General features: G+C 40.1%; 1 protein-coding gene across 4 annotated transcripts in view; it reads right to left on the bottom strand.

The window, feature by feature from the left end:
* Positions 1–20,219, bottom strand: part of DNAAF4 (dynein axonemal assembly factor 4) — a 66,727-nt gene extending 46,508 nt beyond the window's left edge. For all 4 annotated transcript variants that reach the window (XM_074394212.1, XM_039462808.2, XM_010346116.3 and 1 more), the window contains exons 1-3: positions 20,047–20,219; positions 19,576–19,723; positions 12,607–12,740 (exon numbers count right to left, since the gene is read on the bottom strand). In XM_074394212.1, coding sequence (XP_074250313.1) covers positions 12,607–12,740; positions 19,576–19,723; positions 20,047–20,169 — 405 coding nt within the window. In that variant the 5' untranslated portion in view covers positions 20,170–20,219. The remainder of the gene's footprint in view (positions 1–12,606; positions 12,741–19,575; positions 19,724–20,046) is intronic.
* Between the last annotated feature and the right edge of the window lie 4,372 nt (positions 20,220–24,591).

The following is a 24,591-nucleotide window of genomic DNA, read 5'->3' as shown; positions in this document are numbered from 1 at the left end:
TTACCTGACTGCCTAATGGTTTAACTGTCGATATTTGCAAAGCAAATGCCACCATAAGGGATGGCTTTGATTCCTGACTCAGAGATTCCTGAATGGGGAAGTTGAGTTAAGTTGAGTTAGGAGTAGACAAAGGAGAATCCGGTTAAAAGATATTCTGATGAGCAAAACCAGAAAACTTTTCACATCTCAGTTCTAAAACAAGATCAAACCGGAGATACCTGCAGCCAGGAGGAATAATGTTTGGATGTAAACAAGCTTTGTGATTACAGGAAATTCTGTTACCTTTTACAACCACTGATTGCATATCTGACTTCTCTATTGTATAGGCCATGTAAGGTATACATTTGCATTTCCTCTTGCAACCCTTGTGTATCTGATTTCTCTCTTGTATAGGCCATGTAAGGTGTACATTTGCATTTCCTCTTGCTATGACGTAAACCAGAGCCAAGAAAGTGTATTTATTCCTGGCCTTTGAAAAATAAAATTTGCTGTTTAGGCACAGCCTATCAGCCCTCCAGACGCCTCGCTTTCTCTCTCTCTGTCTTTATTAATTTTCCAGGCGCACTCCCTCTTCTAGGTATTGGGACCCTCTTGCAGGTCGAGAGACCCCCGGGCAGACATGCCTACCCATCCCGGATGGTCCACGACAAGATGGAGTTTCGCTCTTGTTGCCAGGCTGGAGTGCAATGGTGCGATCTTGGCTCACCGCAACCTCCATCTCCAGGGTTCAAGAAATTCTCCTGCTTCAGTCTCCCGAGGAGCTGGGACTACAGGCGCGCCATCATGCCCAGCTGATTTTTGTATTTTTAGCAGAGACAGGGTTTTACCATGTTGACCAGGATGGTCTCAATCTCTTGATCTCGTGATCCGCCTGCCTCGGTCTCCCAAAGTGTTGGGATTACAGGCATAAGCCTGTAATATTTACTTACTTATTTATTTATTTATTTATTTTTATTTTTATTTTTTTAAAGATGGGGTTTCACCCTGATGGCCAGGCTGGTCTTGAACTCCTGACCTCAGATGATGCACCCACCTCAGCCTCCCAAAGTGCTAGGATTACAGGCGTGAGCCACCGCGCCCGGCCTATATTTACTCATTTTTAATAAAAGGATACAACTCAGGAAGAGGCAAATGAAAGAGATGTCTAGGGAAAGATACTGGGGAAGGAGCAGAGTTTCCAGGCCTTCTCCTTCCAAGTTTTCAGCAACCCAGAAGTTCTCCAAACCTCATAGTTCCAGGAATTTTATGTAGGCTTTATCTAGTAGGCATGACTGATTTATTCATTCATTCATTCATTTAAAGACAAGGTCTTGCTCTGCCACCCAGGCTGGACTGCAATGGTGCAATCATGGCTTACTGCAGCCTCAACCTCCTGAGCTCCAATGATTCTCCAGTTCAGCTTTCCAAGTAGCTGGGACTACAGGCATGTGCCACCACACATGACTAATTTCTTTTTTATATAAAGATGGGGCTTCACCTTGTTGCCCAGGCTGGACTTAAACTCCTGGGCTCAAGTGATCCACCTGCCTCAGCCTCCCAAAGTGCTGGGATTTATAGAGGTAAGCCACTATGCCTGGTGGATTTTTTTGTTGTTGTTCTGTCACCAAGGCTGGAGAGTGCAAGGGCGCAATCTTAGCTCACTGTAGTTTCCACCACGCTTGGCCAGAAAATAAATTTTAAAACAATTTATTTTCTACTCTTTATTTAACAACCTAAGATTTTTAAAGAAGCAATTATTTTCAATGTAAAATCATAATACATATTGTTGGGATTACAACAAATATATATGCATATGTGTGTGCGTATATATATATATATATATATATATATATATATATATACACACACACACACACAGACACACAGACAGACACACACACACACACACACACACACACACACACCCCTGAATGGCACTAATAGCCCAAAGACAGGAGTAGAAAATGGAATTCTATTAGAGCAAGTTGCAGTATTTACCCTTCCAGCAACTATTGGAACTGAGTCAGTATTAACCTGAAGTAGATGGGGATCAGTTAAAGGAACATAGAATAACCACTGAAAAATAAATTTTAAAAATATTTAAAAAGATATGTGGTGCGTGTGTGCATACACACACATTTTACATATATAGGTAAAAAATCAACATAGGAACTTCAGTTTTGTCTCTGACATATAAAGAGCTTAGAAGGTGTCACTCCCAGCTGGGTGTGGTGGCTCATGCCTATAATCCCAGCACTTTTGAGAGGCTGAGGCAGGTGGATCACTTGAGGTCAGGAATTGGAGATCAGCCTGGCCAACACAGTGGAAACTCGTCTCTACTAAAAATAAAAATTTAAAAATTAGCCAGACATCATGGCAGGCGCCTGTTACCCCAGCTACTTGGGAGGCTGAAGCATGAAAATTGTTTCAGTCCAGGAGGTGGAGGCTGCAGTGAGCTAAGATTACACCACTGCACTCCAGCCTGGGCAACAGAGTAAGACTCAGTATCAAACAAACAAAAAAAAAGTTGTCACTCTTATCCTTACAGTAGGAAATAGGAAAATGTTGAAAAAACTAAAATTTACAAGTTTTCTTAGATCCATCAGAAAAATGAGGGCAGGCCAGGTGTGGTGGCTTATATTTGTAATATCAGCACTTTGGGAGGCTGAGGCAGGCAGATCACCTGAGGTCAAGAGTTTGAGACCAGCCTGGCCAACATGGTAAAACCCTGTCTCTATTAAATATACAAAAATTAGCCAGGTGTGGTAATGCTTGTCTATAATCCCAGCGACTCTGGAGGATGAGGCAGGAGAATCACTTGAACCTGGGAGGCAGAGATTGCAGTGATCCAAGATCACACCACTGCGCTCCTGGTCGACAGAGCAAGACTCTGTCTGAAGAAATCAATCAATAAATAAAGTAATATTATGAATAAGTGCATCCCCACAAATTTGTTAACAAAGATGAAATAGACCAATTCCTGGAAAGACACAAACTACCAAAACTCACATGAGGAGAAAAGGTAGCCTGAGTATCTCTACAGCTATTAAAATGATTGATAATTTAAAATCTTCCAAAAAAGAAAGCACAAAGCTAAATGGTCTTACTCATGAATTCTATCTAATAGGTACTGACCCCAGAGAAGTTAAAAGTTTTATGAGGGAATATTATGAACTTTATGCCAATAAATTAGAAAATGTAGGTGATATGAACAAATTCCTAGAAAAACACAAGCTGACGGAAGAATAAACAGAAAATCTTACCGAGGATCATCTCAACGGATGCAAAAAAGTATTTGACTAAATCTAACATCTACTCATGAAGAAAAACCCTCAAAATAAGCTAGGAATGAAAGAGAACTACTTCATGCTAATAAAAGGGTATTTATTAAGATATTGGAGCATCATATTTAATGGTGAAAGACTGAATGCTTTCTTCCAAATAGGATCAGGAAAGATCTTATTTGGAACATGACAAGAATGTCTAGTCTAACAATTTCTTTCTTTCTCTCTTCCTTTTTTTTTTTCTTTTTCTTTCTTTCTCCCTTTCTCTCTTTTTTCCTTTCAGAGAAGGTCTTGCTCTGTTGCACAAGCTGGAGTGCAGCAGCATGATCACAGCTCACTGTAACCTTGAACTCTTGGGTTCAAATGATCCTCATGCCTAAGCTACCTGAGTAGCTAGACTATAACCACACACCACCATGCCTGGCTAATTTAATTTACTTTATGTTTTGTAGAGACAGGTCTGGCTGTATTGCCCAGGCTAGTCCCAAATCCTGGCATCAAGTGATCCTCTCACCTAGGCCTCCCAAAGTGTTGGGATTACAGGCATGAGCCACCATACTGAGCCCTTGCTCTAACCATTTCTAAATGTATGCCATTTGTTAGCATGTAAGAATCACCCTGGGAAAATACTGGCTTACTAGAATTACTAAACAGAAGACATCCGAAATTCTCAAACTACTTCATAAGTATGACTTTTACAATCTTCAAGCAAATTCTGCTTATTGAGCCAAAAACGCCAGGCAAGAATATCTTAAAGTTTTATCTTCCACGTGTAGTGCTATACCATCCTAACCATGAGTTCCCTTTAAGCTAAGAAAATTAAAGCATTAATTAAGCCTAAAATTTAATAAATATATGATACTGTTTTAGAATTTCTTTTGAGCAGCTGTTAACTTCTGAACTTGAATTATTTAGTTGTTTATATTCTGTAGAAGTGAGAATCTGGTGTTTAGATTGTTATAGGTATTTGTTTCAGGCAAAGCTAAAAAGTAACAAAACTGATTTTCATTTCAATTTCTATCTCTTCTTGCTATGAACTGAATTGTGTGATTTCTACAAATTCAGCATTGAATTTCTAATTCCCCCAGTGTAGCTGTCTTTGGAGACAGGGCTTAAAAGGAAGTAATTAAGCAATCATAAGAGTGGGGCCCTGATATAACAGAATTAATGTCCGTATAAGAAGAAATGCTAGAGAGCTAATTATCTCTCTTTCCACCATATTAGGACACAGTGAGAAGAAGGCTGTCTGCAAGCCAGGAAGAGAACCCTCACCAGAAACCAAATCAGCCAGCATGTATATCCTGGACTTCACAGCCTCCAGAGCCATGAGGAAATAAATTTCTATTTTAAACCATGCATTCTCTGATATTTTGTTATGGCAGCACAAGCAGACCAAGACATTTCTCTTTTCCTTTTGTCAGATTTTCAAATAGGTAAATGGTGGCCCAAAGGTAGCAATGAGAGCTAGCTATAAGGAGAAGAAATCAGTATTAATTCATAAATTTTAAAATCAAATTCATGAATAGGTGAGAGGAATTTGTTCAACCTTTCAGCAAATTTAGACTTTGGCTATTCTGCCTTTCAGTTTCCTTAACTGATATCTGGACTTACTTTATAAAGCAGAAAATGTGTAAAATGAATTGGATACCACATATGTACACAAGGATAAGAGTAACTCTTACTACACTAGTTAGCTCCATCTCTCCTTGGACAAAAGTTACCACATGATAGAAAATAAGGCCAGGTGCAATGGCTCATGCCTGTAATCCCAGCACTTTGGGAAGTCAAGGTGGGTGGATCACCTGAGGTCAGGTGTTCAAGACGAACCTGGCCAATGTGGTGAAACCCCATCTCTACTAAAATACAAGAATTACCAGGTGTGGTGGCACACACCTGTAGTCCCAGCTACTTGGGAGGCTAAGGCAGAAAAATTGCTTGAATCTAGGAGTCAGAGGTTGCAGTCAATGGAGACTGTGCCACTGCACTCCAGCCTGGGTGACAGAGCAAGACTCCGTCTCAAAAACAACAACAACAACAACAACAGAAAATAATTATTTCAGGTTGAACATGATGTCTAGGAAAAAAAAAAGAAAATTATTTGTATACTCTGTGGTTTACACAACACTATCATGATTTGTTTGGTATCTTTTAAAGACTCATCTTCAGCTTACTGATGAAAAAAATATTTCTTAAGTTAGTAAGTTTATCACACATAGAGATACAGTACTGTTATATTTAATGTCATGTATGTTTAAAAGCTTCTATTCAATTGTTTCCAAATTCAAGGAACACAGCTGACAAACTGAAGAACAGAAAAAAACTGTTAATTTTTAGGTTTGGACTAATGAAATGAGTTAATATCATACTTTTGTGCCCCACCTATTGTGTTATCCTTGCTCTTCAGTAATAATATTATTTATCTCTAATAACAGGCTTTTGCAAGTCATTTTGTTTTTAAAGATGTTCAATTGTACTCTGCTATTGCTATCTGAAAAGACCTTGCTGTCAAGAAGACAGGAACTATCCAATGATACATGTTCCTTCAACTTGTCTCTGAAAAAAGGTATTTCTTCTCCCACATTCTTCTTCTTTTTGAGGTGAATACCCTAATACATTATAAATATATGACCCTATCACATATACATCTTTACTATATTCCTATTTTTAACTACTAACCATTCAACAGTGCTGAAGCTTAACTTTGAAAATGGTGAACATCTACTTTTACATACAGATAGTTAAAAAAAATATTACCCTAAATTATTTCCTTATGAAGCTTCACTGACTTCTCAGAATGATCATCAGGCTCTGGTTTTAGGAATCTGGGGAATGGGGAGGTAAAAGACTAATTGTCTTGTGTTTAATTTGTAACAGCTCTGTGGAATCCTGCACAAACTGTCTGGAGCCCTGTCAGGTAAAAGGGCATAAGAAATTTTCAAAGAATTTAATTATACCTCTGGGAAAGATGTAAAACTTGAAGTAAACAAAAGAGTAGACATATGTATAATTGATGAAAGTTTATTTCTACACAGGTGCTATGATCTAGGATATACTTACACAAAAAGGACAGTAGATTTTACAAAATTTATGAATTTATGTATAAGAAAGACTGTCAAAGATACTGCATTTTCTTTCTCTTTCTTTTTCTTTTTTTTTTTTTTTTTTTGAGACAGAGTCTGGCTCTGTTGCCTAGGCTGGAGTACAATGGCACATTCTCAGCTCACTGAAACCTCCACCGCCCAGGTTCAAGCAATTCTCCTACCTCAGCCTCCTGAGTAGCTGGGATTACAGGTAACCCACCACCATGCCCAGTTAATTTTTCTATTTTTAGCAGAGACAGGGTTTTGCCATGTTGGCCAGGCTGGTCTCGAACTCCTAACCCCAGGTGATCTGCCTACCTCAGCCTCCTAAAGTGCTGGGATTACCAGCGTGAGCGCCATCCCGGCCAGATACTGCCTTTTCTGATGATACCACGTTAGTGGCTACAATTAATTTCTTATCTGCTTAGAAATGTAGTGGCTTTGTACAGAAAATTACTAAATTCATATTGGAGAAAGAGGAAATTAAAAGCATGAAAAATAATCAGAGGAAGGTAAATGTTGTCCCTTTTTCTTTTTAAGTACATGAATGAATGCTTTTTGTTTTGTTTTTTGAGACAGAGCCTCGCTCTGTTGCCCAGGTTGGAATGCAGTGGTGCAGTCTTGGCTCACTGCAATCTCTGCCTCCTGGGTTCAAGCAATTCTCCTGCCTTAGCCTCCTGTGTAGCTGGGATTGCAGACACCTGGCAGCAAGCCTGATTAATTTTTTGTATTTTTAGTAGAGACAGTGTTTTACCCTGTTGGCCAAGCTGGTCTTGAACTCCTGACCTCATGATCTGCCCGCCTTGGCCTTCCTAGTGCTGCGAGGTCCTATGGCATTACCTAGACAACTTCAGAAAGGAACTCATACCTTATTTGCATGATCAGGCAAAGCTCTTTCAAACACTAAGGCTTCTGGGTTTCAACTTTAAGAAACAACAGCAGGAAAATGCACTTCAAATTTGACCTATCCAGTTTAAAAGATCAGTTGGAAAAGAGTTCCACCGTAGTGGAAAACAAAACAAAAACAAGAAATGATAAAGAAAAATTCAAGATAGAAGAGGCTAACCTACAGAACAAAATAGCGAAGAAGATAAGAAAAGTAGGCAGTAGCAGCTAAGATTACTAAAGAGGAAAAAAAGCACATTTTGGAAGATTAGTCTGGCATCAGTATTCCAAGTTTCCACTAATCACCTCACATCCCTATTCTTCCACCTCAGTCTCTCCCTTTCCCTCAATGACCCTGGCTCTTTTTCCTTTTTTTTGAGATGAAATTTTACTCTTTGTAACCCAGGCTGGAGTGCCTTGGTGCAATCTTAGCTCACTACAACCTCCGCCTCCTGGGTTCAAGCAATGCTCCTGCTTCAAACTCCAGAGTAGCTGGGATTAAAGATGCCCACCACCACAATCAGCTAATTTTTGTATTTTTAGTAAAAACAGGGTTTCACCATGTTGGCCAGGCTGGTCTCGAAATCCTGACCTCAGGGGATCCACCCTCAGCCTTCCAAAGTGCTGGGATTATAGGCATGAGCCACTGCAACTGGTCGACTCTGCCTCTTTAACCAAGCAAAGTAAAAATTCCTTTAATTATCTGTGTGCCTAAGAATTTTCCACATTCTTAGATATCAAGCCTTTGTTCCTGCTGGGCAATATGGTGAGACCCCCATCTCTACCAAAGTTACAAAAACATTAGCAGGGCATGATGGCATACACCTGTACTCCTAACTACTTGGGAAGCTGAGGCGGGAGTATCTCTTTAGTCTGGGAGGTCAATACTTCAGTTAGCTGTAATTGTACCACTGCACTCCAGCCTAAGCAACAGACCCTGCCTTAAAAAAGAAAAAATTTTTTTAATTAACAAAAAAGATAAAATATCCCCATATCACCAGAAAAGTGCTCTATCATCAGTCTTCTCTCTTCATTGTATTGTCAACCTTTCCCTCTTTACTAGCTTCCTTCTTCAACATATAAATATACTCAAAACTTCTCCATCTGAACAAAAACTGTCTCCTCCCTGCAACCTCTTTAAACTCATTAGCCAGAATGAGCTTTCTAGAATACAAATCCAACTAATTTTACATTCTTGTTGAAAATCCCATAAGAGAGTTCTCTATTACCTTTGAGAAATTTTTCAAAATCTTAGGATATTATTTCTGACCAATAAATGTTCCCTCACGTGCCTTACTTCATGCTTATCCAAACTGTAATGTCATTTTCCCATTATACCTCTGTTTACAGGAATAAGTACAGTCTATTTTTCCAATCTTTAAATATGGACTTAGCTATGTGACTTGCTGTGGCTAATGGTTCATTGGCAAATATGTCACAGCAGAGGCTTTAAAAGCACTTCTGCAATGGGGTTTTCCCTCTCTTGCTACCAGGAACCTAACTATAATTCATTCTCCAGGAATCAGCACCAACAATATTGCTTTGGATTTCTTGACCATATTCTCAGGTTGAAATACCAATCTTTTACCAGTGTTTTATTTTTCTTTTCTTCAGACAGGGCCTCTTACTCTGTCACCCAGGCTGGAATGCAGCAGTGCAATGATCTTGGCTTCCTGCAACTTCTAATTCCCAGACCCAAGTGATTGTCCCAACTCAGCCTTCCAAGTAGCTGGGACTATGGATACACGCCACCACACCTGACTAATTTTTTTGTATTTTTAGTAGAGACAGGGTTTTGCCATGTTTCCCAGACAGGTCGCAAACCAGTGTTTTCTTTTTATCCTCCAATGATCTCTTAGGCATACTTGGCATAACCTTTGATTTTTCTTGTCTGTCACCTTCTTTAGACTCTAAGTGAAAGTAAAGACTGGCTCGATTGGCTCTGTCTCAGCACCTTTCACAGTGTTCAATAATGTCTATTAGTTAATGAATGATATAGATCTGCAACAAAGAAACAGAGAAGGTGATGTAGTGAACCAAATTTAAAACAATAATGACTTGAAATAAAGATTCATGTTAAACATACATAAAACTCAGCCGGGCACGGTGGCTCATGCCTATAATCCCAGCACTTTGGGAGGCTGAGGCAGGCAGATCACCTGAGGTCAGGAGTTTCAGACCAGCATGGCTAACATGGTGAAACCCTGTCTCTACCAAAAAATGCAAAAATTAGCTGGGCATGGTGGCGCATGCCTGTAGTCCCAGATACTAGGGAGTCTGAGACAGGACAATCACTGAAACCTAAAAGGCAGAGGTTGCAGTGAGCCAAGATCGAGCCAATGCACTCTGGCCTGGGCAACAGAATGAAACCCTGTCTCAAACAAAAATAAAACAAAAGAAAAAAACAAAAATTGATGCTCATTATTAACACTGTCACACAGTATCTGAAACCATTGTTTTATGGAGCTTAAAAGAGAATCAAAATCCCAAATGGTTTATCTTCCTCTGGGCCCTGTTAAGTGCAGATGTGGATCATCTCACTATCATCATTGCAAGAATAAAGCAGGCCCCCAAAAAAGGCAGTGCTAGAGATGCTGCAGAGAGATGGGACAGAGATGTTGCAGAGATGGGACCCGAATGTTCATTTAACCACATCTGATCACTGTTCTATCTCTGAATTTGTTTTGCAAGATGAGTCAAATCCCCTTTTTTTTATTAAATCCTAATCTTTTCAATTCAAACAGAACAAAGTAAATTGTAAAACAGCCATGAACTCTTCCCATATACACCACTTTGCAATGTGACTTAATTCTTCTTTCCAAGAAGAATACGGTGTATTTTTCCAATCCTTAAATCTGGGCTTGCCTATGTGACTTGCTGTGGCTAATGGTACATCAACAAATATGACACAGCAGAAGCTTCAAAGGCACTTCTGCAATGGGGCTTTCCCTCTCCTGATCCTTAAGACCACCAAGGAAAGAAACCTGGGCTAGGCTCCGGAAAGATGAGGCTCCAGCCATCTCAGCCAAGGCCACCCTAGTACATGCAGTCACAACTGAGCCAGCCTCAGATTACAAGAATCATCTAACCAACGCAAAAAAGTTTGAGAAATAAATGTTTGTTGTTTTAAGCCAGTAACTTTTGGGTGGTTTGCTACACAGTATTAAACAAATGGATTAAACATTTGTTTCCCTCAAAAATTCCCATGTTGAAGCCCTAACCATCAGTGTGACTGTATGTGTAGATAGTCTGGCCTGTATGGAAGTAAGGTTAAATGAAGTTATTAGGCTGTGGCCCTGATCTGATGGGACTGCTGTCCTTGGAAGAAGAAACACAAAAGAGCTCCCTTGTGTGCTCTCTCTCTCCACCACATGAGAACACAGCAAGAAGGCCTGAAAAACAGAGTGTCCAACCAGAAAGAGACTCTACCAGACCTTGATCTATGAGAAAATAAATTACTGCTAAACAACACTTTGTTATGGTAGCCCAAGCAGAACAACACCTGTAAACATAGCATAGCGAATTGACAGAGCCCCGCTAATTAGTTTTTTAAAGGTTATTACTTAAAAACTACTAATTTTGGTAGATGTCCTTTAAGTTTTAAGTTAATTTATGCTAACTTAAGCTAACAACAGGTTGCCTTCGTTACTATTTGCTCTTACTGGATCATCAAAGTAGACATTTGCTACGGATACATAGTACTAGAGCAATGCATTCATATTAATTCATTCAAATGTCCGAGTATCAATTTACTTGACAATGGCTCAATAAGGATGAAACAAAATATAGTCCCAACTTTCAACACTACTGAGAGAGAGAGAAAACAGACAATTTTTAGAACAGGATACTTGCTTTTGTAGGTTCTGTACTCTTAATATAACCAGTATCTTCATATTTTATATATTAATTCCTCTAAATCACTTCCCAAATACCAAAGTCAAGCTTTTATACATTAGTATATTAGAAACTTCAAGGTACAGCATAGTGGTGCTTCCTGCCAGTGAACTGCTTTGTTATACCAATACAGCAGTATGTGTGCCATTATTTAACTGTTTTATTATTTCAGTAAATATTTATTATTGCCACAAATTTAATATTAATTTTTTAAATTCAGGAAAATGATAAAAGGCTGACAGCTGTGATCATACAGTAAAGAAAAGCTGGAATTGAGTATAGTAAAGGCAGGAATCTTTGACCAGCTGACCAGTTCAATTACTAAGTAAAAGACAAAGTATGTGGCTGGGTGTGGTGGCTCATGTCTGTAATCCCAACAATTTGAGAGGCTAAGGTGGGTGAATCACTTGACAGGAGTTCCAGACCAGTCTGACCAACATGGTGAAACCCCATCTCCACTAAAAATACAAAAAATTAGCCGGGTGTGGTGGTGCACATCTGTCATCCCAGTTAGGAGACTGAGGCATAAGAATTGCTTGAAACTGAGGGGCTGAGGTTGCTGTGATCCAAGATTGTACCACTGAGCTCCAGCCAGGGCATGAGCCAGACTCCATCTCAAAAGAAAAAAAAAAAAAGAATATAACCATAGCTATATATAAAAGTTAAGAAGTAATAAAAGAAGTGTAGAAATCTTGGGAATCATGAACTGCTGATAATAAAAAACAATCCCAGTTATGAAAATCTAAAAAAACAGTCACGAGTCCATAAAAATCTTGATAGGATAATGTGTATTATAGATTCCTTAGTCATTTCAAGATGTCAAAATGGGAATTTGAGATAAGAAATTTTTTGCATAAACTCGTCAAAATAGGTAACTCTACTGAGACAGCAAGTAGATTAGCAGTTGCCTAGGACTGGGTGTTGGGGAAAATGGGGACTGACTGCTAATGGGTATTGGTGTTTTTTGGGGGTGATGAAAATGTTCTAAAATTGACTGTAGTGATGGTTACACAACTCTGAAAGTACTAAAAACTATTTAATTGTACACTTTAAATGGGTAAACTATATGGAATGTAAATTATAGCTAAAAAATATATTGCTGATTAAAACTTTCACTTAAAACCTTAACAGTTAAAAATAAATTGTTAATAGTGTTTAAAATATGCTTTTCTGGTTTTACACGATCATGTCCATTATTTCAAGATTTAAAAAGAAGTAAAACACTTACACCATCGAAGCTTTATGATTTTCACTCCCCCAGAAATAGAACCCTCTCCCTGAAACAGCTGTCCAACTTTTATACCTTTGACTTTCATTCAGATTTTCAAGAACAAATATAAACAGCAGATAGCCTATAAAATATAGCAAGTCCTATAAACAAAGTATGAAGAAAATGCTAAGGAAGTCCAGTAGCTGAAACTCACTAGCCTCACATAGCCTACTATTATCTCTTTAGAGGACTCACCTGTCAATCTGCAACTTACCTTCATCATGACACTTAGTGCATATTTTTGATCTTCCCGCTTTGCTGCAGCTTTTGCTTCTGTAGCTTCCTTTGCTCTCTCTTGTGCTTGTAAAATAGATTTTTCTCTGATTCTTTGCATCATCTCTTTGTCAACTAAAATGTAAGGAATGTTGATGAATTAGAATTACGATAAATTTGCTTTACTTATGAGAAAATCTACTTAAATAAACTGATCCAGGATGAGATTTCTTTTGACCCAACTTCACAAGGAGCATGGAAAACATTTTTCAATACTAAACTGGCCAAGAAGCTAATATTAAAAGTAAGCAATTAACTGTCATAATAATGAATGACTAGAGAATGAAGGGAATGGAGAGGAAGAAGAAGGGAAGGTGGAGGGACACAATCAGCAGGCAATGAGAGGGAGAGGGTAAGGGTGAAAGACACATTTATCCTCTTCTTCTCTGTTGAGAGACTAGGGCTATTTGCTTATAAACCTGATCACAATAAATCAGCACTCTAAGGTCTCCTAGGAAAGATGAGTTGAGATCACCTAAAATGATCAATCACCTTCAAAAATATAAAGCAGTAACTTAACATATAATGAGAGTACAAGAACAGCCCTAGGAAAAAATATAAAGTAGCATGAAATGGTTTTTTATATACACATATATACATATATAAAACATCTTACCATTCACAGTTTGTCTGTTTGTTTATTTTTCTGAGACAAGGTCTCTGTCACCCAGGCTGGAGTGCAGTGGAGCAATCATAGCTCACTGCAATCTTAACCCCCTAGGCTCACGCAATCTTCTCACCTCAACCTCCTGAATAGCTGGGACTATAGGTGTGTGCTACCACATCTGGCTAATTTTTAAATTTTTTGTAGAGACAAAGTCTCACTATATTGCCCAGGCTGGTCTTCAACTCCTAAGCTCAAGCAATGCTCCCACTTTGGTCTCCCCAAGTGCTGGAATTATAGGCATGTGCCACTGTGCCAGGCATCACAGTTATCTTGATATTCAATGTGGCTCAATGTTTCACAAACTGCAGGCTGTGATCCATTAGTGGGTAAATTATCTTATAGAAGGAATGATCAGGGCCTGAGGGAAAAGATCTAGGTTTGAGCAGAAAAAAAGGAGAGAGGAAAAAACATGAGGGGAAGGTAAAGTGGGGGCGAGTAGATAAGGGGTGGGTAGAGGGATGAATCATACCCCAGGCATGGGTTCTTAACCTTTTTTGTGCAGCAGACCCCTTCGCAGAATAGTGAATCCTTAGAGACCCTTTCATAATGTTTTAAAATGTATGAAATAAAATATATAGGACTATAAAGAAACGGTTATATTAAAACACTTATAAAACATTAAAAAATAAAACTGTGATATACAATTTTTTAATTTTTTTTTTTTTTTTTTTTTTTTGAGACAGAGTCTCGCTCTGTCACCCAGGCTGGAGTGCAATGGCACGATCTCGGCTCACTGCAACCTCTGCCTCTCAGGTTCAAGTGATTCTCCTGCCTCAGCCTGTGAAGTAGCTGAGACTACAGGCACACATCACCCATGCCCTGCTAATTTTTGCATATTTAGTAGAGACGGGGTTTCACCATGTTGGCCAGGATGGTCTTGATTTCCTGACTTCGTGATCCACCTGCCTTGGCCTCCCAAAGTGCTGGGATTACAGGCATGAGCCACTGCACTCGCTCAAACTGTGATATATTATGTGCTTCTTTATTAATGCATTAATATATAGCAGCAAGTCTGATACTGGAATTTCAAAGTAGTAACAGGTATAAAAGAGGTATCTCTGATATGAACATATTTTTGTTTTTGTTGATACTACTTGCTATGGTCTGAATGTTTATGTCTCTCTAAAACTCATAGGTTAAAATCCCAGCCCTTAATGTGATGGCATTTGGAGGTGAGGCCTTTTGAGTGGTAGTATCCTTATAAAGAAGGCCCCAGAAAGCAGACTTGTCTCTTCCACCATGCGAAGACATAGTAAGAAGGTGCCACCTATAGGAAAGTCGGCTCTCACCGCATATCAAATCTGCCAGCAACTTGATCTGGACTTCCCAGCCTACACGACTGTGAGAAATAAATTTCTGTTGTTTGTAAGCTTCTCAGTTTATGGTATTTTGTGATAGTGCCCAAACAGACTAAGATACTACTATTGTTTATTGCCTATCTTCACAATTAAAGAGAATCTTAAATTTCAGTTAGAGGTAAGTAAAAGTCTATAATTTTATTCATCTAGGATCTTAGCTAAGAAGTAGGACTGAAAGTAGGTCTGAAGCCTCTTCTCATCCCTCCTCCTGTTTAAAAGCAGGAAGGCAGGCAGTTGAGTCAGCTTCAGGGGCAGAAGTAAATGGAAGAGCATTAACTTCCCAAATTAAATATTCTGCATCTAACAGAAATAAAGAGTGGATCAAGAAAGAACTTCTAGAAAAAATAAGGAAAATTAGAGTCTGAATAATGAGGCAGATAGTCTTGGTATATAAACTGGAGTTCCACAATATATTATGTGAAAAAAATTGTCAAATAAATAATCCCACTGAATTGCAGGTAAAACTGAGTTTGATTTCTTTTTTTTGAGACAGGGTTATGTGCTGTCACACAGACTGGAGTGCAGCAGTGTGAGCAAGGCTTACTGCTGCCTCCAATTCTTGGGCTCAAGTGATCCTCCCACCTCAGCCTCCCAAGTAGCTGAGAGAGACTATAGGCACATGCCGCCATGCCTAGCTAATTTTTTTTTTTTTTTTTTAAATAGAGGTGAAATCTCTCTACGTTGCCCAGGCTGGTCTTGAATTCCTGGGCTCAAATGATCCTCCTGCCTTGGCCTCCTAAAGTGCTGAGATTACTTTAGGCATGAGCTACTGTACCTGGGAAAACTGAATTCGATTTCTAAAGGAATCTCAAACCTGGCTTCTGAAGTAGAATCGATGTTCATTCATTGTGATTTAAATTAGTTGTTATTTGTGGGGTTTTTTTCTTTTTTTCTGAGATGGAGTCTTGCTCTGTTGCCCAGGCTGGACTACAGTAGTGAGATCTTGGCTCATAGCAACCTCTGCCTCCTGGGTTCAAGTGTTTCTCCTGCCTCAGCCTCATGAGTAGCTGGGATTAAAGGCATCTGCCACCATGTCTGACTAATTTTTGTATTTTTACTAGAGAAGGGATTTTACTAAGTTGGCCAAGCTGGTATCAAACTCCTGACCTCAGATGATCCACCTACTTTGGCCTCCAAAAGTGCTGGGATTATAGGCATGAGCCACCTCACCCAACCAGGAATCTGATTCTTTAAAACTCTTTAGATAATCTGGGACTCACTAAAAAAAAAGTTAAGTAAACTGACTATGTTAAACTACCTTAACCAGTATTCTCTGAGCTGAATACCCTATCTTAGAAAAATAAATTCTACCTTTGTCTTGGAAATTAAAAATTAAATTCCATGATAAGATACCAAGAAAGCCTTCTACCCTCAGGAGTCCATATTCAAGGCTTAATGCCAAAAGGCCCAGCCTGGCCAACATGGTGAAACCCCCTCTCTACTAAAAATACAAAAATTAGCCAGGCACAGTGGTGGGCGCCTGTAATCCCAGCTACTCTTGAGGCTGAGGCAGAATTGCTTGAATCAGGGAGGCAGAGGTTGCAGTAAGCCACCAGCCTGGGCGACACAGTGAGACCCTGTCTCAAAAACAAAAGAAAAAAAAAAGAAATTCCAGGTAGTAGGCTGGGTACAGTGGCTTATGCCTGAAATTACAGCATTTTGGGAGGCCAAAGTGGGAAGATCACTTGGGCCTAGGAATTCAAGATCAGCCTGGGCAACATAGTGAGACTCTGTCTCTACAAAAATAGAAATAATTAACTAGGTGTGGTGTTGCATACTTGTAATCCCAGCTACTCAGGAGATCAACGCAGGAGAATTGCTGGAACCTAGGAGTTTGAGGTTACAATGAGCTATGGTAACATCCCTGCAATCCAGCATTGGTGACAGAGTGAGATCTTTTTTTTTTTTTTTTTTTTTGAAACGGAGTTTCGCTCTTGTTACCCAGGCTGGAGTGCAATGGCGCGATCTCGGCTCACCGCAACCTCCGCCTCCTGGGTTCAGGCAATTCTCCTGCCTCAGCCTCCTGAGTAGCTGGGATTACAGGCACGCGCCACCACGCCCAGCTAATTTTTTGTATTTTTAGTAGAGACAGGGTTTTACCAAGTTGACCAGGATGGTCTCGATCTCTTGACCTCATGATCCACCGGTCTCGGCCTCCCAAAGTGCTGGGATTACAGGCTTGAGCCCGGCCTCAGAGTGAGATCTTATCTCTAAAAATCCCAAAATTAAAAAAATAGAAAAGAAATTCCAGGCAGTTTGCCGGGCGCGGTGGCTCAAGCCTGTAATCCCAGCACTTTGGGAGGCCGAGGCGGGTGGATCACGAGGTCGATAGATCGAGACCATCCTGGTCAACATGGTGAAACCCCGTCTCTACTAAAGATACAAAAAATTAGCTGGGCATGGTGGCGCGTGCCTGTAATCCCAGCTACTCAGGAGGCTGAGACAGGAGAATTGCCTGAACCCAGGAGGCGGAGGTTGCGGTGAGCCGAGATCGCGCCATTGCACTCCAGCCTGGGTAACAAGAGCGAAACTCCATCTCAAAAAAAAAAAAAAAAAAAAAAAAAGAAATTCCAGGCAGTAAGTGTAAAGTATTATAAAACATGACAACTAAAGATGGAAGGAGGAAAACAGGGCAAAATCAGTAGAGGGCAATTACTATCAAAGCTGATCTTGATATAAGTACAAACTACCTAGAAGTAGCTCAGTGAGACTACAGACAACTACCTTTAAAACTGGGGATTTCAGGCCAGGCACAGTGGCTCATGCCTGTAATCCCAGCACTCTGGGGGGCCAAAGTGGGCAGATCACTTGAGGTCAGGAGTTCGAGACCAGCCTGGCCAAAATAATAGTGAAACCCTGTCCCTACCAAAAATACAAAAACTGGACATGGTGGTGCGTGCCTGTAGTCCTAGCTACTTGGGAAGCTGAGCCAGAAGAATCACTTGAACCAGGGAGGCAGAGGATACAGTGAGCCAAGATTGCGCCATTGCTCTCCAGCCTGGCAAAAGAGTGAGACTCCATCTCTCAAATCACAACACAACAACAACAAAAACTGGGGATTTCAACTTTGGCTGCACATTATAATCTCTGAAAAGCTTTTTAAAAACTACCAACACCCGAGTCCTATTCCCAGAAACTGATTTGACTGGTCTAGGGTGAGTTTCCAAGGTCTGTATTATTATTATTATTATTTTTATTTTTATTTTTTTTTGAGATGAAGTCTTGCTCTGTTACCCAGATTGGAGTGCAATGGCACTATCTCGGCTCATTGAAACCGCCACCTTCCAGGTTCAAGTGATTCTCCAGCCTCAGCCTCCCAAGTAGTTGGGATGACAGGCGCCCACTACCATACCTGGCTAATTTTTCTATTTTTAGCAGAGACGGAGTTTCACCATGTTGGTCAGGCTGGTCTCAAATTCCTGACCTCAGGTGATCCTCCTGCCTCAGCCTCCCAAAGTGCTGGGATTACAGACGTGAGCCACCGCACCCAGCTGAGATCTGTATTATTTTAAAATTCTATAGTTGATTCAAATATGTAGCCAGGATTGGGAACATCTGCTCTAGAGTGAAACTGCTGAGGCTCTAATTCCAGCCTGTCAGTTACTAGCTGTATGAGTTTACCAATTACTCAAGCTTCCTGTGTGTCAGTAGCCTCCCCTGTAAAAAGAAAAAAGGGTAATAATACCTAAGTGACAGGCTGTTTCATGGAATCACAGGCATGTTAACACCTAAATGCAAGGTTAAGTACTCAATAAAGGCTTTATATCAGCAGGGCTTACCCTTAAGATATAATCCCACGTCTTCTGTTTAATGTGCTCTAACTTTGACTAATTCAGCCTTTAGGCTTATTTAAACGGCTGCTGAAGTACTGTATCACTTAAATTAGGCTTATAAGACTTTTTTTTTTTTTTTTCCTAAAAGAGCAATTTAAAGAGTTCAGGATATGCCACCCACAATATGCTGCTTTGATATATTGATCATTTTGAGTTAAAGGCACTTGAAAAACAGCAAATACAGGCAGAGGTTTCCTCTGAACTCTTATCTGCCTAAAACTGGATATTCTGAAAGGAACTCAAATGTCATAAATCCCTTCCACTGGAGTTTCATAAGCCAGGGAATATTGACTATTCTCCCAAAAGAAGAGCTTACAAGTAAACACCACACTCTGACAAATTTTGTTACAAACTGTCATATCTCCTATCTATTCTTCGAAAGGACCCATTCATCTTTCCTAAAAATAATTTACTGTTCTAAGTAGCTTATATCGCCTCTCCCTTCCCCTTTTTAGAGTCCCTAAGCTCTCAAATCTCAATGCTTTGGGGGCTATTCATTTTTTTTCCCTGTAATGCCCCCAAGCACTAATATTAAAAATTAATAAATTTTCTACACATTTTCTTCTGTCAATCCTCCTGTTGTTAGCTTATTTCATAGACCCAGCTATCAAACCTTGTAGAGTAAAAGGAAAGTCTATCCAGCCGGGTGCTGTGGCTCACACCTGTAATCCCAGGACTTTGGGAGGCTGAGGTGGGTGGATTACTTGAGGTCAGGAGTTTGAGACCAGCCTGGCCAACATGGCGAAACACTCTACTAAAAATAAAAATAAAAATAAATTAGCCAGAGAGGTGGTGGGCACCTTTAATCCCAGCTAGTTGGGAGGCTGAAGTGGGAGAATCATTTGAACCTGGTGGGCAGAGGTTGCAGTGAGCCGAGATCTTGCTACTGCACTCGTGCCTGGGTGACAGAGTGAGACTCTAAAAAAAAAAAAAAAAAAAGGTAAGTATTTTTTCCCCTACATAATAATACAGGTGTTTCAAAAGAGAATTTTTTTAAAGGTCTGAAACAAAAAAGGTACAACAAGATGAACATCTTTTAATAAAGAACTTACCACCTGTCACAGAAAGGGCCTCCCACATGGCCGCTTCTTTTTTATACAAGGTGAAGACAATGGTGTCATTCCCAATCTTTGCTTTGCTGTTCTCGTCGTCTATGGGAGCATAAAGAAATGCCTCAAATAAAAATGGAGGAGAGTTGACCTATGCAAAAGGGTGAAAACGGAAACTTAGTTGCACAAATTAATCACGCTTATTAAGAAATACGTGAAAAAGGTAAAATAACTTTCCAAAAGGCCCACCAAAGTTATTCCAGGTAGTGAAAGATTAGAAAAGGTAGTCTCTGACTGATCTGATGATGTGCCTACAGACGGTGTGTCACATGTATGGGATTCATTTTTTTCATAGGATTAAAAATTTAGGACGTTTATCTGCAAAGATGAACCTGTTGCTCGTGCCCAGCCGTGCTCTTGCAGAAACTTCGGACTACACGCCGGAAGACCAGCAAGCAAGACTTGCATTCCTACCTTCAGATAGTTTTCCGTGCAAAACACGTCCGTGTCTCTGACGCACACACCTTTGAGGGGCAGAGAGAGAAAGACCGCAGTCTTCGTCTGCTGCCAGCTATAATCGCTAACCTGAAGAGGCATCCCGGCAGCGGACGGAGCTGAGAGGTCGGCTGGTGGCTGCTTGCGCCTGCTTGGTTGCTAGGGAAGCTGGGGTTACCAGGCACCACCCCTTCCGGGGCAGACTCGCCGGGAGCCCTGCGTTCCCAGCGCGCTCCGGCGCCACCACCCCGCCCTCCTATCTAGGCGCCCAGGCCGGACTGTGATGCCAATTCTTGGGGTTACATTATTCCTTACAGTCTGAGCGAATGTGCAAAGCAGTAGGCCCATATGCTCTGCTTAAGGAAAAAAAAAAGCACTTCAAGCCTGATAATGCTAAGGCGGCCTGTGGGCTTAGGGCTCGGGAAAGCAGCCCATGAGGAGCAGGTGCAATGCCCGTCCGCCAGCGGTGCGGTGTTTTGTCACTGTGTTCTGACCGAGGCCCTTAAGAATTAGCACCAGTTGTTCTGTTATGGAAATTTCTTGGTCATACAGACTGTGAACAAACGTGAACCTGAAAGAGCCAAGCCGTCAAGATCCAGAGTGGCTAATTGGGTCTAAATTGAAAATAGAGCCACGTAGCCATTTACTGACTAGAGGTCACACATGGACTCCGCATTCCCACCAAACACACACCTCTGTTCAGTGATGGGACTTCTGGGACTTACCTGCCTCAACCAATCGGGGCTCAGCTGTATCAACCAATCAGAACTAAGTGCAGTTCAATCCTTCTTTTGTACAAGCAAACCTGATTGGGAACCTGAGCAGAAAATTTTGCTACAAAACCCAGACCCTCCCTTTGTTCTCTGGAATGCACTTTTGTTTTATACCTAAGGCTTCAACTCCCTAGTTTGCAAACTATTCACTGAAATAGTTGCTTCCTTCCAAATTCCTCTTCAGAGAACTTTTGCTCACAGCACATACTCGGAGCTTGTCTAAGCTATTGTATCCTGCAAATCCTATCAACTGTAAGGCTGTCAAAAGCACTTATGCAGGTTTTACACCAAAGTTTGAAAACTGGGGAGAAACGACCTTATGATTCATTTGACAAATGCTTTGCTACAAATCAGGAGTAGGGTAAATTGGAATTACACTGACACATTCCACAACTGCTTAAGAAGAATCTGAACTTTGACGCAGCAGAGAAACTTGAAGATTATGTAGTCTTATTCTACCTGTTTAAGGAATCTGAAACCTATACACTTAAACCATTTTCGTATAAATTAGTAGCAAACCATCATTAAAATCCTGATCTCTTAACTCCCATTCCAGTGGTTTTACTCCAGGCTGTTTTCTGTACACTCAGTTTATAAATTACTGGGATGTGATGCTAAAACAGTGAATGTATACAACATTTAGCATTTAGGTGTATACAAGTTACTTGTCACTTGGGGCTTTTTATTTTTAACTTTTTTTTTTTTTTTTTTTCTTTTTAACAGGGAAACTGGGCCTTTGGGGAAATCTGAGAGTATAATACATAATCCTGGGTTTTAAACTTATTTACTTTTGGGGCTTTTCTTTCACACAAATTTCAAAGCTCCTTGGAAATTTCTTAAGGAAAGATAAGAAGCAACAGACTTGAAGAGAAAACAATCTTTTTCCCCTACTCAGGGCACCCTCACTACTTTAGGACTTCATCGTCTCAAGCTTCTAGTAACTTTGTTTTTGGGGGATTTTTTTTGAGACAGAGTTTCACTCTTGTTGCCCAGGCTGGAGTGCGATCTTGGCTCACTGCAACCTCTGCTTCCCAGGCTGGGATTACAGGCATGTGTCACCATGCCTGGGTAATTTTTGTATTTTTACTAGAGATGAGGTTTCACCATGTTGGTCAGGCTGGTCTTGAACTCCTGACCTTGTGATCCACCCACCTCGGCCTCCCAAAGTGCTGGGATTACAGGCATAAGCCATCCTGCCCAGCTGCTTCTGGGAACTTTGAATACTGGGAGTCATCCTAGACTTCCTTTCCCTTGTCCCTTTAAGCTGTGAATCCCATGGATTTTTTTTAAATTGCTTTTGTCATCTTCCCCCTTTTGTTCTATTACCACTTTTACCATACTGTTTCCAAATCTTATATGTCTTCAAAAGACAGAGTTTATGCATTTGTTTCATATAAAATGTTGAAGTCCTGGTTCTCCCACTATACAGAAATATAAGTCAGATTATATATTAATTAAAAATAATATAAAGGATATTTTGTGCTGTTGGGGATTTCAGGAAAATCTGTTAGCAATCACCTTGCTAAACACATATACATCTCTGTAGTGAAATTATTCTCCTTACTACCATGATCTTGCTAAACTTTTGGACTTTGAATGAATTAAACCTTAAAAACTCGACGTTTTATTACAGAATCATTACATCAAGTGACACCAATTTAAAACATCATTAATTTTTATACATTGTCTCATTATTTAGGTAGTTATTTAAACAGAATTTCACAAGCCTTAACACTAACTCAATCTTAAAGTCTTAAACTGTATTTCTTACTAGATTTTTAAAAACAAAAAGCTCTAGTCTCACTCATGGATAGATGGAAATTTGATAGATGCAAAAGCGGTTCTGCATGAAGGTGAGGGAATGCAAAGAAAGAAATGGCTATACGTCGTGCTGGGAGAAATGGTTACCATATGGAAAAAATAAGATTGTATCTCAACCTGGATATGGTGTCATACACAAAAATGAAGGGGAACCAAAGACATAAAAATTGGAAACTTAAAAAACATTAGAGTAAGAAAGGATTTCTTTTTTCTTTTTTTTTTTTTTGAGACGGAGTCTCATTCTTTTGTCAGGCTGGAGTGCAGTGGCATGATGTCAGCTCGCTGCAACCTCTGCCTCCCGGGTTCAAGTGCTTCTGCTGCCTCAGCCTCCTGACTATCTGGGACTACAGGCACGCACCACAACGCCCAGCTAATTTTTGTATTTTTAGTAGAGACCGGGTTTCACCATGTTTGTCAGGCTGGTCTCGAACTCCTGACCTCATGATCTGCCTGCCTCGGCCTCCCAAAGGGCTGGGATTACAGGTATGAGCCACCACACCTGGCCTAATTTTTGTATTTTTAGTAGAGACAGGGTTTCACCATGCTGGCCAGGATGGTCTTGATCTTTTTCTTGTTGTTGATATATATATATATATTATTTTTTTATTATTATACTTTAGGTTCTGGGGTACATGTGCAGATCGTGCAGGATTGTTGAATAGGTACATACATGGAAAGGTGGTTTGCTGACTCCATCCCCCCGTCACCTATATCTGGCATTTCTCCCCGTGTTATCCCTCCCCAACCTCCCTGGTCTCAATCTTCTGATCTCATGATCCACCCACCTCAGCCTCACAAAGTGCTGGGATTACAGGCATTAGCCACTGTCCTGGCTGGATTTCTTAAATATAACACAAAAAGCACTAATCATGAAGGCAAAAATTTAAAACGCACTGAAATTAGGAAGTGATGCTCACTAGGCAAAAAAGAAAAAAAGAAAAAAGAAGTGATGCTCACCAAAAGGCATAATAAAGACTGTTAAAATCTCTGAAATGTGCCCTTCAGCCAGAGACACAGGGACATTTTTGGTTGAACAAGTTGAATTTATTGCTCACTGAGCAAGAGCAAACACACATCATGGGATGTCTCATTAAGACAGTGTTAGCATTTGGGGGAAGGTCTAAGGGAGGTTTGGTTCCCCATAGTCGGGGAGTTTTCAGAAAACAAGGGTAATTCTATTGATGGAGATTAGGACATGCTACCCCAAGCTACAGCACTTTAATTATTAAAATTTAAATATTTAGAAATTAAATATTTTAAGCTGAAGGAATTGGAGGAGTCTCTGACCTTTCCCTTCCCTGGTCCTTCTCCCATGAAACAAGTCATAAGACCCTCATGTAAAGTATTCTCCCTGTACTCAAAGGAAAGAAGCATCCTTATCTCCAAATAAAAAATCTGAACACACAAGGAGTGTGAAGGTCTCCTAGTGTACTGCACTTAGCTCATATCCTTTGTGTTATTACATTTGCCTATGACTTTTCATTCTCCATCAAACCTAGCATAAAAATGCTCAGGTTTAATTATTTTCTTTCATTCTTCATTTCCTTATGAAGGCTCCCATGTCATGTACAACTTACACTGAATACATCTGTATGCTTTTCTCTTGTTAATCTGTCTTTTCTTACAGAGCCCCTAGTCAAGAACTTAGAAGGGCAGAAGGAAAAGGTATTTTTTTTCTTCCCTACATGATGATTAGTAAAAAAGTGGCTTTTACCCATTTTATCCAGAAAAAAGAATATCTGTTAATTTATTGGTGACACAAAGACCTTGTTTTTGCCTATGCTTAGACAATATTATGAAGTGGCCTTACTTTGTCTCATTTTATTATGATCTCGGAGTACTTTTATCTCAGCTTGGTATTCTATGAGACTGAAATTGTTTATGTTCAACAGAATAATATCGTGGCCAAGCTGTGAGTGCCAGGTCAGCT

Source organism: Saimiri boliviensis, chromosome 2, assembly GCF_048565385.1.
Source record: "Saimiri boliviensis isolate mSaiBol1 chromosome 2, mSaiBol1.pri, whole genome shotgun sequence".
NCBI lineage: Eukaryota > Metazoa > Chordata > Mammalia > Primates > Cebidae > Saimiri > Saimiri boliviensis.
This window is presented reverse-complemented; position numbering and strand designations above follow the sequence as displayed.